The sequence below is a fragment of the Coffea arabica genome, chromosome 10e (genome assembly GCF_036785885.1).
Source record: "Coffea arabica cultivar ET-39 chromosome 10e, Coffea Arabica ET-39 HiFi, whole genome shotgun sequence".
Lineage (NCBI taxonomy): Eukaryota > Viridiplantae > Streptophyta > Magnoliopsida > Gentianales > Rubiaceae > Coffea > Coffea arabica.
The window spans coordinates 11,925,297-11,943,779 of record NC_092328.1 but is presented as its reverse complement, the minus strand read 5'-3'; the positions used below and the strand labels follow the sequence as shown (position 1 = coordinate 11,943,779).

The window sequence follows — 18,483 nt, the reverse complement described above, 5'->3', positions numbered from 1 at the left end:
GACACGCGTGAGAGCCACGCGTGTAGGCAGAGGCGCAGAAGACCGCGCCTGGGGGTGCAGAAGAAGCACAGGCTTGCGCTGGTGGGCTGCGGAGCTCGCCTGGGCTGGAGCTCTGAGGCGCGCGGACTGCTCCTGGGTCGCGCTTGGTAGCGCGACTGACTGCGAGGACGCGCGCTGGTGCCCGCACAGGAGCTGGAGAGCGCACGAGCTGCTGGGCCTCATGCTGGAGTTGCGCGAGTTGGAGTGCGCCTGGGCTGAAGGAGGCTCTCTGGTGCTGGTCGTGCGTGAGGGCTGCTTGTTGAGGACGCGCAAGAAGAGCTCGCGCGCAGAGAGCAGGGGGCGCCTGGTTCGCTGGGCTGCGCGAGCTGGGCTCCTGGTGCATGCGAGGGGAGAGCTCAGCTGGAGCTCGCACAGGTGGGCTCAAGGGGGCCGAGCAGCAGGCAGTGAGGTGGCGACTGCGCGAGTTGCGGCGGCGGACAAGAAAGAAGAAAGAAGAGGGAGAGAAAGAAAGAAAATGAAGAAGAAAGAAGAAGAAAGAAAAAGAAAAGAAAGAAGAAGAAAAAGTATGTCAACCGTGGGTACTCCCACTCTTTTTTTTACCAAGGGCATTTTCATCTTTTTACACTTTTTTTTTTGAAACAAGGAACCCCTGTCTTAAGCGTGGGCACGCCTAACTGTCCCCTAGTCTTCTGACCATCCGTCGAAAATTTTTGATCATTAAGCGTGACCACCTAGCGTGGGCACGCCTAACTGCTACAGAGTCTTCTGACCAATTTTCGGAAATTGAGTTCCTTAGGCGTGATCACCTGGCATGGGCACGCCTAACTACTGTAAAGTCTTCTGACAGTCGGCTTCCAATTCTTTTCCTTAGACGTGACCACTTAGCACGGGCACGCCTAACAATCAGTTTCCTGCCACAAAACAACAAACCACTCAATAACACTAACACTTAACAAAAACTTCAAAAACATGCAACAACTACACCAAATAGACTTGGGTTGCCTCCCAAGTAGCACCTTTTTTTAATGTCTTTGTCTAGACATGGCCGAAATCCTCAAACAAGATAAATTGGATCTTTGAGGTGTACAACTTCCACTTCTTCAACGGAAAATCCTTCATAATAAGGTTTGAGACGATGGCCATTCACCACGAACTTTTTCTCCGTCTTTAAATTTTGGATCTCCACTACACTATAATGAAACACATTAGAAATGACAAAAGAACCAATCCAACGAGAACGCAATTTACCGGGAAAAAGTTTTAGTCTTGAGTGATACAAGAGGAATTTTTGTCCCACTACAAAAGATTTCCTTGAGACTTGCTGATCATGAAAGATTTTACTCTTTTCTTTGTAGATCGTGGCATTCTCGTATGCCTCATTCCTAATCTCTTCCAATTCTTGTAGCTGCAATTTCCTTTGCACCCCCGCCTCTTCCAAGTTCATGTTGCACTGTTTCACTGCCCAAAACACCTTGTGTTCGAACTCTACGGGAAGATGACAAGCCTTCCCGAAGACAAGTCTGTACGGGGACATCACAATCGGCGTCTTATACGCAGTGCGGTACGCCCACAGTACATCTTCTAACTTCAAACTCCAATCCTTCCTGTCCGAGCGTACCATCTTCTCCAAGATTGATTTAATCTCCTTGTTTGACACTTCGGCTTGACCATTTATTTGCGGGTGATAAGGTACAGATATCTTATGGAGCACGCCATATTTTCGAAACAGGGCAGCAATAGTCTTATTACAGAAGTGCGTGCCCCTATCACTTACCACAGCTCTTGGCATCCCAAAGCGGACAAATATGTTAGACTTTAAAAACTCTGCAACCACTCTAGAATCATTAGTACGGATGGCTTTTGCTTCCACCCACTTAGAGACATAATCAACCGCAAGTAAGATACATACGAAACCAAAAGATAAGGGAAAAGGCTCCATAAAATCTATCCCCCAAACATCAAAAATTTCAACAAACAACATGGGAGTTTGGAGCATTTGGTCTTTACGAAAAATATTTTCCACCCTTTGACACTTATCATAGTATTTACAAAACAAGTACGCATCTTTAAATAGGGTGGGCCAATAAAAGCCACTCTCCAACACCTTACGATCTGTTCTTTGAGGCCCAAAATGCCCTCCACATGCAAATGAATGATAGAAATTTAAAATAGAGTGGAGTTCACCTGCACTTACACACCTTCTTAGCATTTGATCCGAACATTGTCTCCAAAGATAGGGATCGTCCCAAATGTAATATTTGGCATCACTTTTCAACTTGTCTCTCCTAACCTTTGGGCACCCTGCAGGCAGTTGATTAGTCACTAAGAAATTTACAATGTCAGCATACCAGGGTGCAGATGAATCAACGGCAAAAAGTTGCTCCTCTAGAAATGTTTCTCTCAATGGTTTCTCTTTCTTATGTGTCAACAAGCGGCTCAAGTGATCGGCAACCAAATTCTCTGCCCCACTTTTATCTTTTATCTCCAAGTTGAACTCTTGTAGGAGCAGGATCCATCTGATGAGCCTTGGTTTTGCATCTTTTTTCGTCATCAAGTACCTTAAGGCTGCATGATCAGAGAAAACTGTTACTTTTGTACCTAACAAATAAGGTCTAAATTTTTCTAATGCAAAAATCACAGCGAGTAATTCTTTCTCCGTTGTAGAGTAGTTGAGTTGAGCTCCGTTCAACGCCTTCGATGCATAGTAGATTGCATGTGCCGCCCTGCCAATTCTTTGTCCCAACACCGCTCCCACTGCGTAGTCACTCGCATCACACATTATTTCGAATGGGAGGCTCCAGTTTGGAGGTTGAATGACGGGCGGTGAGGTTAATGATTTCTTCAATTTGTCAAATGCCATCTTGCACTCCTCGGTGAAGTCAAATGCTACATCCTTTTGCAACAGCTTGAACAGGGGCGCTCCAATTTTGGAAAAATCTTTAATGAATCTCCTGTACAACCCTGCATGGCCCAAAAAGGAACGCACTTCTCGTACACTTACGGGATAAGGTAAAGCATAAATAATATCGACTTTTGCTTTATCTACCTCTATGCCCCTAACCGACACTACATGTCCTAGAACAATACTATGCTCCACCATAAAATGGCATTTCTCCCAATTAAGGACTAGATTTGTTTCTATGCATCTTTTCAAAATCAAATCTAAGTTATCAAGACATTCATCAAAACTATCCACATACACACTAAAATCATCCATAAACACCTCAATAATATTTTCTACATATTCGAAAAAGATACTCACCATGCACCATTGAAAAGTCGCAGGGGCATTGCAGAGGCCGAAAGGCATCCTCCGGTAGGCAAACGTACCAAAGGGGCAGGTGAATGTAGTTTTCTCCTAGTCCTCCGGTGCTATTGCAATTTGGAAATACCCTGAAAAACCATTAAGAAAATAGTAATATACACGACCAGCTAACCTCTCTATCATCTGATCAATAAAAGGGAGAGGGAAGTGGTCCTTTTTCGTCACGGCATTCAGTCGCCGGTAGTCAATACACTGGCGCCATCTTGTGGGTTTTCTTACTGGGACCATCTCTCCTTCCTGATTTTCTTCTACCGTAACTCCCGTTTTTTTGGGGACTACTTGAATTGGGCTCACCTAGGGACTGTCCGAGATGGCGAAGATCATCCCCACTTCCAGGAGTTTTAGTATCTCCTTTTTAACTACCTCCATTATTAGTGGGTTCAATCTTAGTTGCGCCTGTCTGACCGGCTTTGCATCATCTTCAAGCCGTATCCGGTGCATGCATAAGGATGGGTTAATTCCTTTGATGTCTGCGATGCTCCACCCAATGGCCTCCATATGATCTCGAAGAAGACGAATCAGGTTGTCTTCTTGCCTTGGTGACAGGTGTGCAGATATGATGACCGGCAGTGTCTCCTTATCCCCGAGAAAAGCATATTTCAAATGCTTTGGGAGAGGTTTCAGCTCCAACTCGGGTGCCTGCACAACAGAATGCAAGAATTTTGTCTGAGTTTTTGGTACAAAGAGGGAAACAAGCTCATACCTCGGAGAAATTGGTGGGAGCGAATGCAAAGCTTCAACCGTACGGCATAACTCATTACTTATTTCTACATCAAGAACTGCCCCCAACTCAAGATTTTTGGCCAAAGCTACTGCCAGTGCATCTTCTCCTCCCAATTCGAACGTTTCCTGTACAAGGGACTTAATAACACTTATAGCAAAAATAGAGTTAACCTTATCCGGGTACTTCATCGGATCAAAGATATTATGTAACACCCCAGACCAATATTGTCCCACAGTTAACCACCCCATTGGGCCGTGGGTTTTGTTCCTGGAGGTGGGGTTATACCCACAACAAGTGAAGAGCCCAAGCCCGCAGGTCAAGAAGCCCAGCACCCCTCCAAAAGGCCTCGGTCAGGTGGGAGAGACCACTACAGGCTATTAAAGCAGCCCTAGGACTTCTTCCCTAGCCGATGTGGGATCGTTACAATCCACCCCCCTTAGGAGATCCAGCATCCTCGCTGGCACACCGGGGTCGGGAGTCGGCTCTGATACCACTGTAACTTGATTTCTTTCTAATAGGCACTTTAACTTCCAAGTCATATAGCAACTTAATCGGCTTCATGTCTACCTCATATAGAAAATGTCTTCACCTCCTTCATACAAATTCATAACCACTAACTCCAAATCATGAGTTAGTTACTTTCTCTTGTGATGTTATAACTTTCAAGAGATATACACAATCACCTCATCATGTATCGTTAGTATACATTCTAACTCATCCTGTGGAATACCTGGATAAATTACAACACCACCTCCTCCGTTCGGTAAACTATCACAAGTACATTGGTTGAACATTTTTCACCTTTAAAATTCTTCTTCATATTTGGAATTCTAGATAACTTGCCAAGTCTAGAAAGGTCCTTGATCAAACCAAAAGTAATATTCGACCACATCGAAGAACTTCAACTCTAAGTAGGATTCTCTAGTCGTTTCCTCTTAAACAACTTCCATTATAGCTGAGTCAATAACAATTCCTTTCTTAGATATCGTATGACCTTGAAAGGCTATTTCTTTCAATCGAACTCACATTCATTGAACTTAATGGAAGTCGGTGCTTTCTCGAGGTTCGTAAAACTATTATCAAGTGTCTTTCATGATTTTCCAAACCTTAGAGTATACCGATATATCATCAATAAATGCCACCACAGATTAATCCAATTATGATTTAAAACCCCGATGCATTCAGGTCATAATTGCTGCTAGTGCATTGGTCAACCCAACTAGCGTAATTGAAGTTCAAAGTGTCCAAATCTTGAATTAGAAGTGATCCTAGTCACATCAATTCCTAGGATTCCCAATTGGTAATAGCTCTACTTTAAATCCAACTTGAATAATATCACGGCTCCTTGCCATCGACCAAAATCTTAAGCTATGTAAAACACTGGAGTATTTGTTCTTAATGGTTATATCGTTCAAGTCTCGATAATCTATATATATAGCCTCAAGTTTCCATCTAAATATGATATTCGATCCCTCAATCATTAGGCTCACTAAATCTATTAGACGTTTCCTTTCTCTAACCCAAGTCTCACAACCTTAATATATCAAAGTGGCAATCAAACATTGGATCCCAACTTCAACACCAAGTTCTCGATTTGGTCACTATCCTTGGTCATCTCCAAGATCTCAAGTTTGCTTACCCTCTCAAGTACAATCTTGATCATGTCTACTATCATTCATATCTTATTATTAATCCAAAGGTGCAGGGCAAAGTGTAACTACACATATAAGCCATGAAATCAATTAGAATCAAGGTACCTCTCCATAGGTCATAGAAATTCGTAGTAGTTGCATCAACTTGGGATAGATTTATCAAATCATTTCAAAAAGGGAAAAAAAAGAAAACAATAAGATTATACCAAAATGTGTCAAGTTGCCAAGATACAAAATAACAAAAGACTTTTCTTTTTTTTTTTTTAAAGTTCATAACCTCCAAAGGTATTAATCTAGACTAGAGTGAAACTATAGATTATATCCCTCGGGTGGAGTCGAAATCATTCTTACTCGTAGAATTTTCACTACTAGGATCCCTTCATAGCCATGGGTACTAATCATTCCCATCTGGTACTTGATTGCTTTGTAGCGGACCTAGCCGATTGCTAAGTACTTTCTCTTTTCAAAACTTTGGGCAATTCAAAAACTTATACTCGATAATACTGCACTTCAGACATTCTCCTTGTTTCCTCCAATACTCAGCCTCAGAGTAGTTAATCTTACCACAATAATCTCAAGTTATATGAGAAATCACAGCTTGACTAGTTTGGGAATTTCCTTTGAAATTCTACCTCATCCTGAGAATTATCTATTTTCTTATGCATTTTTTTCAAAGTTGTCATCTTATCAGTTGGCTCTAGTCAAATACTAGCTTGCTAGGCAGATCAAAGGATCAAAATGAGTAGTCATTCATAATAGAACTAGAGTCATATTACTCTTGCATACTCACTCATAAAGTTGCTCGAGAAGAAACTCTAACCTCTGGTTTCCAATAGTGCCCTATTTCATCCCTTCAAATCAATTCTTCTATTTCAAAATTAGATTCTCCACGAAATTCAGATGGAGCAAACTTCAAGAATCATTCTATTTTCACATCTCTCTTGATCCTTAGGTTGGCTTATCGGTCTAGAGTTTCGATACTCAACCAACCATGCTGGAGCATCAATCGTATGGACAATAGCAGTAGTTACATGATTGTTTCCTTTATTTCTAGGATTTCGGTTCAATCCAGCAATCAATCAATAATCATCCCCTTGAGCTTGAGGTTGCTTAACCCCCACGCTCTCGATCCATTTCACTTCTTTAGTCACTCATAAATTTAACATGTTTAAAGGCATGATATAAAGTGAGTGCACATAACCAGAGTTTGAAAAGTGACACCTTTATCACGCCGAACAAATACAAGAATAAAAGGGGGACATCAAAATATCGCAAATGTGTACATCCCAATCATGGGTTTGAAATCATAAAGCAGTAAAGTCAAGTATGTCATGTGTAATATTTAATTGCCTCAAAAGGTAAGAAACATAGTGAAACAAAATACAAAATGCAATGGCCTTCAAGCGAGTGTCACCCTGTCTATCTTTGGCAAAAACTATTAAAATAATTTAAATCACTAGTTTAGTGATTGGCGGAGCCAAAAGTCTTCACTGCCTCCGTAGGATCATTTTCATCTCCAGCACTAGGAGTTTTAGACCTCCTGTCCCTTATCAAATATCTTGTCATTCTCCACTCATTCAACCAAGGTAACACACCCAGCCATCAACTTATCCATCCTGTCTTTAATTTCGGGCACTACCCTAACAAGTCGGTTCTTTGCTTTTTTTTTTTTTAGTTTCTCACAAGGAGTCTTTGTCTTCCTCGCTCCTTAAGTATCTCAATCTCCATTTCAGGAATTCTAGTAGGCCGCAATTACCCTCAGTTCTCGATCATCCCCTTGAATCGCCCTAGTTTCCTCCAATAGCCACTTTTAATGATCGACCACTGTTAATACCCCAGTATTTGGGCACAAGCAAGTCCTTTGAAAATCACATGAAATTTTAGTTCTGTGAATTGGACTATCTCTCCAATGCTCCCTTAGGTCTCCCTCGATAATAGACCACGGGAAGGTGTCCCGAGAGGATTTAATATTACCATTACCTTCCATAGCTTACACTTAAAAGTAAAAGCTCATGCAGGTCCATATATACTCAATGAACTAGATTTGATCATTTCGTACTATCCCACGTATATATCACACAAGATTAAGACTTCTTGTCATCCACTAATTCAAACTAGGTTCTAATTTTCATTTTCATAAGTAGTAGCTTAACTTCCCAACCAGTTCCACAGTCCGGAATCCTAAACTTTTAAGCCTAGGATACACTACAGAGATCTGAAACCTAAGCTCTGATACCAACTGTGACAGTTCTCAGGGTCACATCACGGGATACCTATCAGTTTGCCACCCGCACGCGGGCATCCCCTACGGAGAGTTTCGCTTCGTGACTCTTCACGAACGAGAGACTCGGGGCTGCCGAGTCTCTCGTTCGTGAAGAGTCACGAAGCGAAACTCTCCGTAGGGGATGCCCGCGTGCGGGTGGCAAACTGATAGGTATCCCGTGATGTGACCCTGAGAACTGTCACAGTTGGTATCAGAGCTTAGGTTTCAGATCTCTGTAGTGTATCCTAGGCTTAAAAGTTTAGGATTCCGGACTGTGGAACTGGTTGGGAAGTTAAGCTACTACTTATGAAAATGAAAATTAGAACCTAGTTTGAATTAGTGGATGACAAGAAGTCTTAATCTTGTGTGATATATACGTGGGATAGTACGAAATGATCAAATCTAGTTCATTGAGTATATATGGACCTGCATGAGCTTTTACTTTTAAGTGTAAGCTATGGAAGGTAATGGTAATATTAAATCCTCTCGGGACACCTTCCCGTGGTCTATTATCGAGGGAGACCTAAGGGAGCATTGGAGAGATAGTCCAATTCACAGAACTAAAATTTCATGTGATTTTCAAAGGACTTGCTTGTGCCCAAATACTGGGGTATTAACAGTGGTCGATCATTAAAAGTGGCTATTGGAGGAAACTAGGGCGATTCAAGGGGATGATCGAGAACTGAGGGTAATTGCGGCCTACTAGAATTCCTGAAATGGAGATTGAGATACTTAAGGAGCGAGGAAGACAAAGACTCCTTGTGAGAAGCTAAAAAAAAAAAAGCTAAGAACCGACTTGTTAGGGTAGTGCCCGAAATTAAAGACAGGATGGATAAGTTGATGGCTGGGTGTGTTACCTTGGTTGAATGAGTGGAGAATGACAAGATATTTGATAAGGGACAGGAGGTCTAAAACTCCTAGTGCTGGAGATGAAAATGATCCTACGGAGGCAGTGAAGACTTTTGGCTCCGCCAATCACTAAACTAGTGATTTAAATTATTTTAATAGTTTTTGCCAAAGATAGACAGGGTGACACTCGCTTGAAGGCCATTGCATTTTGTATTTTGTTTCACTATGTTTCTTACCTTTTGAGGCAATTAAATATTACACATGACATACTTGACTTTACTGCTTTATGATTTCAAACCCATGATTGGGATGTACACATTTGCGATATTTTGATGTCCCCCTTTTATTCTTGTATTTGTTCGGCGTGATAAAGGTGTCACTTTTCAAACTCTGGTTATGTGCACTCACTTTATATCATGCCTTTAAACATGTTAAATTTATGAGTGACTAAAGAAGTGAAATGGATCGAGAGCGTGGGGGTTAAGCAACCTCAAGCTCAAGGGGATGATTATTGATTGATTGCTGGATTGAACCGAAATCCTAGAAATAAAGGAAACAATCATGTAACTACTGCTATTGTCCATACGATTGATGCTCCAGCATGGTTGGTTGAGTATCGAAACTCTAGACCGATAAGCCAACCTAAGGATCAAGAGAGATGTGAAAATAGAATGATTCTTGAAGTTTGCTCCATCTGAATTTCGTGGAGAATCTAATTTTGAAATAGAAGAATTGATTTGAAGGGATGAAATAGGGCACTATTGGAAACCAGAGGTTAGAGTTTCTTCTCGAGCAACTTTATGAGTGAGTATGCAAGAGTAATATGACTCTAGTTCTATTATGAATGACTACTCATTTTGATCCTTTGATCTGCCTAGCAAGCTAGTATTTGACTAGAGCCAACTGATAAGATGACAACTTTGAAAAAAATGCATAAGAAAATAGATAATTCTCAGGATGAGGTAGAATTTCAAAGGAAATTCCCAAACTAGTCAAGCTGTGATTTCTCATATAACTTGAGATTATTGTGGTAAGATTAACTACTCTGAGGCTGAGTATTGGAGGAAACAAGGAGAATGTCTGAAGTGCAGTATTATCGAGTATAAGTTTTTGAATTGCCCAAAGTTTTGAAAAGAGAAAGTACTTAGCAATCGGCTAGGTCCGCTACAAAGCAATCAAGTACCAGATGGGAATGATTAGTACCCATGGCTATGAAGGGATCCTAGTAGTGAAAATTCTACGAGTAAGAATGATTTCGACTCCACCCGAGGGATATAATCTATAGTTTCACTCTAGTCTAGATTAATACCTTTGGAGGTTATGAACTTTAAAAAAAAAAAAAGAAAAGTCTTTTGTTATTTTGTATCTTGGCAACTTGACACATTTTGGTATAATCTTATTGTTTTCTTTTTTTTCCCTTTTTGAAATGATTTGATAAATCTATCCCAAGTTGATGCAACTACTACGAATTTCTATGACCTATGGAGAGGTACCTTGATTCTAATTGATTTCATGGCTTATATGTGTAGTTACACTTTGCCCTGCACCTTTGGATTAATAATAAGATATGAATGATAGTAGACATGATCAAGATTGTACTTGAGAGGGTAAGCAAACTTGAGATCTTGGAGATGACCAAGGATAGTGACCAAATCGAGAACTTGGTGTTGAAGTTGGGATCCAATGTTTGATTGCCACTTTGATATATTAAGGTTGTGAGACTTGGGTTAGAGAAAGGAAACGTCTAATAGATTTAGTGAGCCTAATGATTGAGGGATCGAATATCATATTTAGATGGAAACTTGAGGCTATATATATAGATTATCGAGACTTGAACGATATAACCATTAAGAACAAATACTCCAGTGTTTTACATAGCTTAAGATTTTGGTCGATGGCAAGGAGCCGTGATATTATTCAAGTTGGATTTAAAGTAGAGCTATTACCAATTGGGAATCCTAGGAATTGATGTGACTAGGATCACTTCTAATTCAAGATTTGGACACTTTGAACTTCAATTACGCTAGTTGGGTTGACCAATGCACTAGCAGCAATTATGACCTGAATGCATCGGGGTTTTAAATCATAATTGGATTAATCTGTGGTGGCATTTATTGATGATATATCGGTATACTCTAAGGTTTGGAAAATCATGAAAGACACTTGATAATAGTTTTACGAACCTCGAGAAAGCACCGACTTCCATTAAGTTCAATGAATGTGAGTTCGATTGAAAGAAATAGCCTTTCAAGGTCATACGATATCTAAGAAAGGAATTGTTATTGACTCAGCTATAATGGAAGTTGTTTAAGAGGAAACGACTAGAGAATCCTACTTAGAGTTGAAGTTCTTCGAGGTGGTCGAATATTACTTTTGGTTTGATCAAGGACCTTTCTAGACTTGGCAAGTTATCTAGAATTCCAACTATGAAGAAGAATTTTAAAGGTGAAAAATGTTTAACCAATGTACTTGTGTTAGTTTACCGAACGGAGGAGGTGGTGTTGTAATTTATCCAGGTATTCCACAGGATGAGTTAGAATGTATACTAACGATACATGATGAGGTGATTGTGTATATCTCTTGAAAGTTATAACATCACAAGAGAAAGTAACTAACTCATGATTTGGAGTTAGTGGTTATGAATTTGTATTAAGGAGGTGAAGACATTTTCTATATGAGGTAGACATGAAGCCGATTAAGTTGCCATATGACTTGGAAGTTAGAGTGCCTATTAGAAAGACATCAAGGTTTGATTGCTAGTTGGATGAATCGAGATTGTGAAGAATGGGTTGGAGAATATAAGTTAGTGATTCGTCTGGTAGACAAAACCATTTATTGTCCCAAGTGTGAATTTCGAGGACTAAATTCCTTTTAAGGAGGGGAGGATGTGAGGACTCGAAAATTTTCTTATTTTTATAGAATATTACCGGGTTATTTAAATAATTATTCGCTCATTTTCTTCGAATTATTTATTTCGACCATTTTAAATCCATTTAGATGGAACAACGTCTCTTTTATGTTTTTAAAGCGTTTTGTTGGAAAATTTACTTTTCAAAAATTCGTTTAGTTTGGAACAACGAGTGCACGTCTTTTGAGGCTATACTTGAATCAGGAGTGTATTAATATTGGAGAATTAAGAATGTTTAATAGTAGATTAAGAAAAGTTAATTGAGAAATTAATACTCGACTCATGTAAGAACTCACAAATTTACCTATTTTAAACTCCAGTTACGAGCTTATTTAATTATTTATCTGGCCAATGGCCCGAATATTATTTTCTATCCTTATTAGACCTAAATACATGAAATTATAGTTTCATTATATTTTTAAAGTGTCTCGTTTCAAAAATTATTTTCTTGGAAGCTTGTTTAGCAAAAAAATGAAAACGCGTTAGGAAATTTTATCCGATTGAGAGTACAATAGGCTTGGAATATTCAAGACTTGTACAATGGTCCTAAAATAGGTAATTTTATGTTTAAGTACTCAAGTGATAGTTAGTAGTACAATCGTTATAAGAATTTCTCGAAGGTTTCGCGTTATAGCGTTCAAATTGGCGATACGCGTTTTCACACGCGCGATTTTAATTGAGGGACTTTAGACCCTTATTTCGGGACAATTACGAGTGAATATTATCTACATGAATATAAGTGCATTAGAGGTTTAGTGCTCTAGTGCAAACGCGAGAGAAAATCGAGTCCAAACGCAACCTAATTGCACTATTTTCAAGTTGACTTTGAGATGGATTTTGCACCACACAATGAATCTTCCTTAGGAAGCCACAATTGAACCAACACTTTCTCTCTCCTCACTTCATTTGGCCGTGCAACAAGAAGGGAGAGGAACTCTCCGTTGTTCTTCATTTTTCATCTTCAATCCATGCACCAAATTTCATCCAAATCACACCAAACTTGGAGACTACTTAGCAAACCACTTGGAGATTATATCTAACTAAGAAAGAGAGGAGCTTTCACGGTTTCTTGGAGCTTCAAGAGGGCCGAAAAATTCTGATCTTGCACACCAAAGGAGTAGGTAATGATCAATCCATGGATTCTTATCTTTTGGAGGTTATATAGCAAGATTAAGCTCATGCATGCACTTAGTTAGTTGTTTATGGTGTAAGATGAAATGGGTGGGCTCTATGAACTCCCACCTTTGTGATGAGGACTGATTTTGGGTTGATGATAGTTATAATGTTGGATTAGTGTTTAAAATGTTGGATTATTGGTGCATAATTAGTGGAAACTTCAAGGAGAGCAAAAGGCCAAATCTGACCATTTTGCCCCTGACTTGTCCGGCCACTTTAATGCAATATTTTGAGGTTCTAATGGCTTGATTGTGTTGTTTACATGTTATATTAGTTGTGTAAAAATTTTCATTGAAAAATATTGAGGTTTGGTTGGTCAAATGAACCTTTCTCCTAGAGCTAGCAATCTGGAAAACTGTCCCGTAATGCACTGACCAGCGGTAGCAGTTCGACCATAACTTTGTCCTCCGACGTCGAAATCGAGTGCCGTTGGTGGCATTTGAAACTAGACATCCATACCTTTTCAACGGTATAAAATGTACATTCTGATTCTATGTGTAGGAGACAAACCATTCGTTTTAAGATAGCTGTCCTGTTTCTCTGTTCTGCTGGAATGATTTGTAGAGGCAGCAACTTGAGGCTCAATTTCGAGCTGGTTGTTTGCCAAATTTCAAAACGTTTCTTCTGTGAATTTTTATCCCTATGAATTTATTTTCCAACGCCATAAACTATGCTCAATTTCGAGTTAATTCGACTGAGTTGTGATCAAAACAAGAACACTGCTCTGTTTTGGAAAAACCTAGTTTTGGACAGATTTGAGATGAGACTTGTTGTGGTCTTATTAAATGAAATTCTTGGTGTTAAACACCTACTAAATGTACCATGAATGTTCCTTAAACTTTCCTTTCACATATGAACCATGATTGGAGGATTTTCTTAGCCAAACGATTGGATTTGGAAAGAAAAGGATTAAAGGCAGATTGCCTTAAGAATTTTTCCAAACTTTAGTTGGTTCGTTAACTACCTTTCCGAAGGTATTTTTCTATGAAAAATGATAGAGAGATACCCTTCATATAAGAGTAAAATACTGCCAATTTTGGTACCAATCCAAGTTCGTTTCGATACCTAACTAAACTTCTAGTGTTGGAAGTTCAAATCTGGAAATTCTTCTCCAGTCTTGAATTTTCCCCAACTTCGAGCTACCGTATCTCGGTACTCGAAACTCCGATTCTTGATCCGCTTGTTCTGCTATAAACCTCATTTGCAACTCTAATTGAGTTACAAATTTCAGGGGCCGATTCGCAACGTGTGAATCGTGCCGAATTTTCAAAGTTGGCCAAAATCCAACTTAATTCTGCCTTGTGAACCGAGTCAGTACCTTCAAGCTCATTTTTGAATACTTTCCACTTCGATTCATGGAAAAGTGTCTTCTAGGAACTTGTAATACTTTCTAAGAGGTTTCCAATGGTATAAATTTTTCCAATTCTTGACTTATGCCGAGTGAATTACGATTTTTCAAAGATTCATAACAAAACTGAAATTTTCCAACTTTCAAGGAAATAGAGTTTTTCAAGAACTCTTTATTCTTTTGATATTATCTAAACGTTTTATCCCTGATTTCCTAGATAAAGACTTAAATACTCTTGAACGTTATCAAACCCCACTCGAACCTCGATTTACGAGTAATTGAGGTTCATTTTCACGAAATTTCCTAGATTAATACTAGTGAACGAATTATTCCTCGATAATTGGGATATGAATGATAATTCATTATTATTTGCTCAGGCGCACACGAGGACCTTCAAGAGGATCCCACGGTGGACGCTTGAACTTTTCTTGACCTTACTTGCACTTAATCCTTGGTGAGTGTCAGGTGTATGTAAATTTGTTACATGTTTAATTGTTATTAATGATTGGAAATCTTGAAAGTGGAGTCGAGTGTGTACTTTACCACACTCGTTCTCATTAGAAATGAAATTTAATGATTGAAATGTATTGAATGAATGATTGAAATGAAATGGTATGCTATAGCTGCATACGTCGTTGGAGTGAATCTCCTCGACACACAAATGCATATGGGGACGCCCAGATCTCATTGGCCGACCTTGGGCTCTAGCCGGCATAGGCTTGGTCGGGAACCTTGGCGAGTCATGAGATATATAAGCTTGACCTAATGAGAGGTCTTGCTTGGCATACTCGAGTAGTATCGCCACAAACAAATGACAGGCGGGCCCGATACAGGGGTATGTAAGGTGAAAGGGGACAGGTTAAGTGGATTTCTACGGACTAAACCTACCCGATTGACGGAGTGTCAATTCGTGGAGGTTATTGAATGTGCAAGTGGAATATAGCTCCTGAGAGCTCCAGTATCCTTGAATTGTTTCTGGTTATCTTTCCAGTAAATTGTTAGTTATTAAAATATGATTGCTTGACTTGTAAATTGGGATTGTTATTTGAGCAATGTGTTTGCATGTGTGTTCTTGGCCTCACGAGCGTTTTGCTCACCCTGTAGATTTGTTTTCCTTAACAGGACTAGATTCGGAGACGTATTGGAGAAACCCTCCTGATGTACTTTTGTTTAGGGTTTCTATCATATTTTGACTATGCCTCTTGGTTTTGGGTTGTACTTTTGTAATTGGAATGTAGTATTTGGGCATATGGTATTTTGGGTTTAAAGTTGTATTTTGAACACCCGATGTATGGGTTGGATAATGGATGACCATGGTTAAACTTGAACGTTTCCACATCTTTGTATTTATGTTATTGTACTTGTGACGTTAGATTGGTAATAAGCTTGAATGTTTTGCGTGAGTCCTGGCGAGAGTTGGGCAGGCGTCCCGCAGATACCCTTTGGTTCGCCTTAGGGAGAAGTGGGGGCGTCACATATTAAAATTCACCATTTCTTCATCAAACTCCATTGACAAAGTACCCTCATTTACATCTATTTTTGTCCTAATAGTGCTTAAAAATGGCTTACCTAACAGAATAGGTGACGGATTTAGTGATCTTTCATCCCCCATGTCTAGGACATAGAAATCTGCAAGAAAGACTAACTAATTGACCTGTACCAAAACATCTTCAACTAACCCTTCTGGATAAGCGTTGGTACGGTCTGCTAGTTGGATTATAATACTTGTGCCTTTTAATGGCCCAATATTTAAAGAAACATAGATAGTCTTAGGCATAACATTAATTGACGCCCCTAAATTCAACACCGCTTTCCTAATTGGGGTATCTCCTATTTTACAATGCATGGTGAATATACCTGGGTCCCCACACTTGAGAGGGAGTTTCCTTTGAAGTATTGCTGATATATTTTCTCCTACCGCCACTCGTTCATCTCCTCTTAGCTTCCTTTTGTGGGTGCAAAGATCTTTCAAAAATTTGGCATACTTTGGTATCTGGTTGATTGCATCCAACAATGGGATGTTGATCTCCACTTTCCTGAACACATTTAAAAACTCTTTTTTCTTCTCTGCCTTCTTTGTTTTCTCCAACCTACAAGGAAAAGAAGATAAGTTAGATTTAATAGGAGGTGAAGTAGTGAATGTTACCTTAGGATTTTCGCGAATGTGCCCTTCCTCTTCAATCTCTTTTTCTCTCTCCTCCTCATTTTTGCTCTTCGAATTTTTCACTTTAGGTCCCTCCACTTCCTTGCCACTCCGCAGAGTCATGGCACTTACATTTCTGGGATTTGCCTCGGTTGCGATGGTAATTTTTCATAAACGTGGGAGTGGGATTCCAAGCGGTTGATGGCAGTTGCCATTTGGCTCATTCGAGCATCCATATCTTTCATGCCCGCTTTGGTGTTCTGCTGGAATTGGGTAGTACTCGTGGTTAAGGCTCTGATCTCTTGTTGAAGCTGCGTAGTAGTCGTGGCCAGGCTCTTGACAATATCCTCCAGAGAGCTTCCTGAATTAGAGAGCGAGGGTTGAGGTTTTGTTTACCATGGCTGCTGAAATCCTGGTGGACGATTTGGAAATGAATTTCGTGGCCTATTCCAATAACTGAAATTGGGATGGTCTCTCTAACCCGGATTGTACGTGTTGGAGTACGGTTGTACTGCCTTCGAGGCGCGGGCACATCTCTGGCCATGTTCACCTGTTCAGCCCTATCCTCTTGCAAAAGGGGACATGTGTCCGTACAGTGGTCCATGCTTGTGTAGATTTCACAGACCTTCACTCACGGCGCGTTCCCTACGGCTAATTGTCTAAAAACAGACGTCAACTCCGACAGTTGCTGCTGGATGGATGACGTCTCTACCTCGTTGACCCTACGGGTGGGATTGCTCTCACGGAAGCCAAATTGTTGCGAATTTCTGCCATTGACTCAATAAACTCTCATGCTTCCTTTGGCGTCTTATTTGCCAGTGCCCCTCCACTTGCAGCGTCAATGATACTCCTGTCAGTTGACTGGAGTCCTTCATAGAAGTATTGCATCAATAGTTGTTCACTAATTTGATGCTGCGGGCATCTAGTGCACAACTTGTTGAACCTTTCCCAATAGTCATACAAAGATTCTTCGGGATACTGTTTAATGTTGCATATCTCCTTCCTCAAACTCGCAGTCCGGGATGCAGGGACGAATTTTTCTAAAAACTTCTTTTTCAATTGTACACATGTGGTAATACTACCTGCGGGTAGGTAGTATAGCCAATCTTTAGCTACATCCTTGAGAGAGAAAGGGAAAGCTCTTAATCTAATTTGCTCTTCAATGACCCCAAGAGGTTTCATGCTCGAGCAAACCACTTTGAATTTCTTGACGTGTTTGTAGGGTTCTTCACCAGAGAGACCATGGAACGAGGGTAGGAGGTGAATCAACCCCGACTTCAGCTCGAAGGCGGTATTCTCAGTCAAAGTGGGGAATGTGATGCACAAGGGTTGGTGAGTCAATCCGAGGCAGCTAACTCCCTTAGTGTTTGGGTGTTTGCCATGCTATATTCGTCCTCTACTGACTCGTTTGCAGTAGATGTTTGCCCTTCTTTTCGTCTCCTGGTCTCTTGCCTTCACCTACGCGCTGCCTTCTCAACCTCAGGATCGTATATTAATTCACATGTACGAGAAGAACGGGGCATAAACTAGCAAAAAATACCAAGAAAAAAACTAAACTAAAAAAGAAATAAAAATTTCAAACGCCAGTCCCCAACAACGGCGCAAAAAATTGGCAGGTGCCGAACTTGTGCAATAATAATAAATAAAACCCAACTATCACCTGAAGCAGTCAATAATCAATTCTAGTACTGGAGTAAGAACTCTAGGTGTGCAATAGGTTACTTGATTCACCCTATTCCTGAAGAGTTTGCTTAATCCGATATACCTGAATTAATTATTTAACTAAATTCACTAACTAGTAGACAGTGGCAAGCAGGGTCGTCTCCTCAAGAACTACCGAAAAATTTGTTTCTTTTCAAGTCAAGAATGATGGGGGGTTTTGGAATTAAATGCCAACTAAATAAATTAAATGTAGAAAATAATTAACTCAGAAGAAATAATTAGAGAAACTCTAGCCAATGGTACACTTCAGAAATGGTTCATGTACTGATCATCGATTCACAGATAATTCCAATATTTATTAATAGATTAGTTATAGTTGTCATGCACGCGATAAACAACCAACCTTTCCTTAATTTCTTGATAGTTAAGGTAC

General features: G+C 40.0%; 1 protein-coding gene and 1 non-coding gene across 2 annotated transcripts; one reads left to right on the top strand and one right to left on the bottom strand.

Annotated features, from left to right (window-relative positions):
* Positions 1–3,619: 3,619 nt before the first annotated feature.
* LOC140015101 (uncharacterized) lies at positions 3,620–16,511 on the bottom strand. The gene is made up of 3 exons (XM_072066985.1): positions 16,103–16,511; positions 15,735–15,874; positions 3,620–4,174 (listed from the first exon to the last, which is right to left on the bottom strand). The coding sequence occupies exons 1-3, from the start codon at positions 16,509–16,511 to the stop codon at positions 3,620–3,622; spliced, it is 1,104 nt and encodes a 367-aa protein (XP_071923086.1).
* A 781-nt stretch (positions 16,512–17,292) lies between these two features.
* Positions 17,293–17,399, top strand: LOC140015550 (small nucleolar RNA R71). Its single transcript, XR_011822202.1, has one exon. It is a non-coding gene; the product is annotated as a small nucleolar RNA R71 (small nucleolar RNA).
* The last annotated feature ends 1,084 nt before the right edge of the window (positions 17,400–18,483 follow it).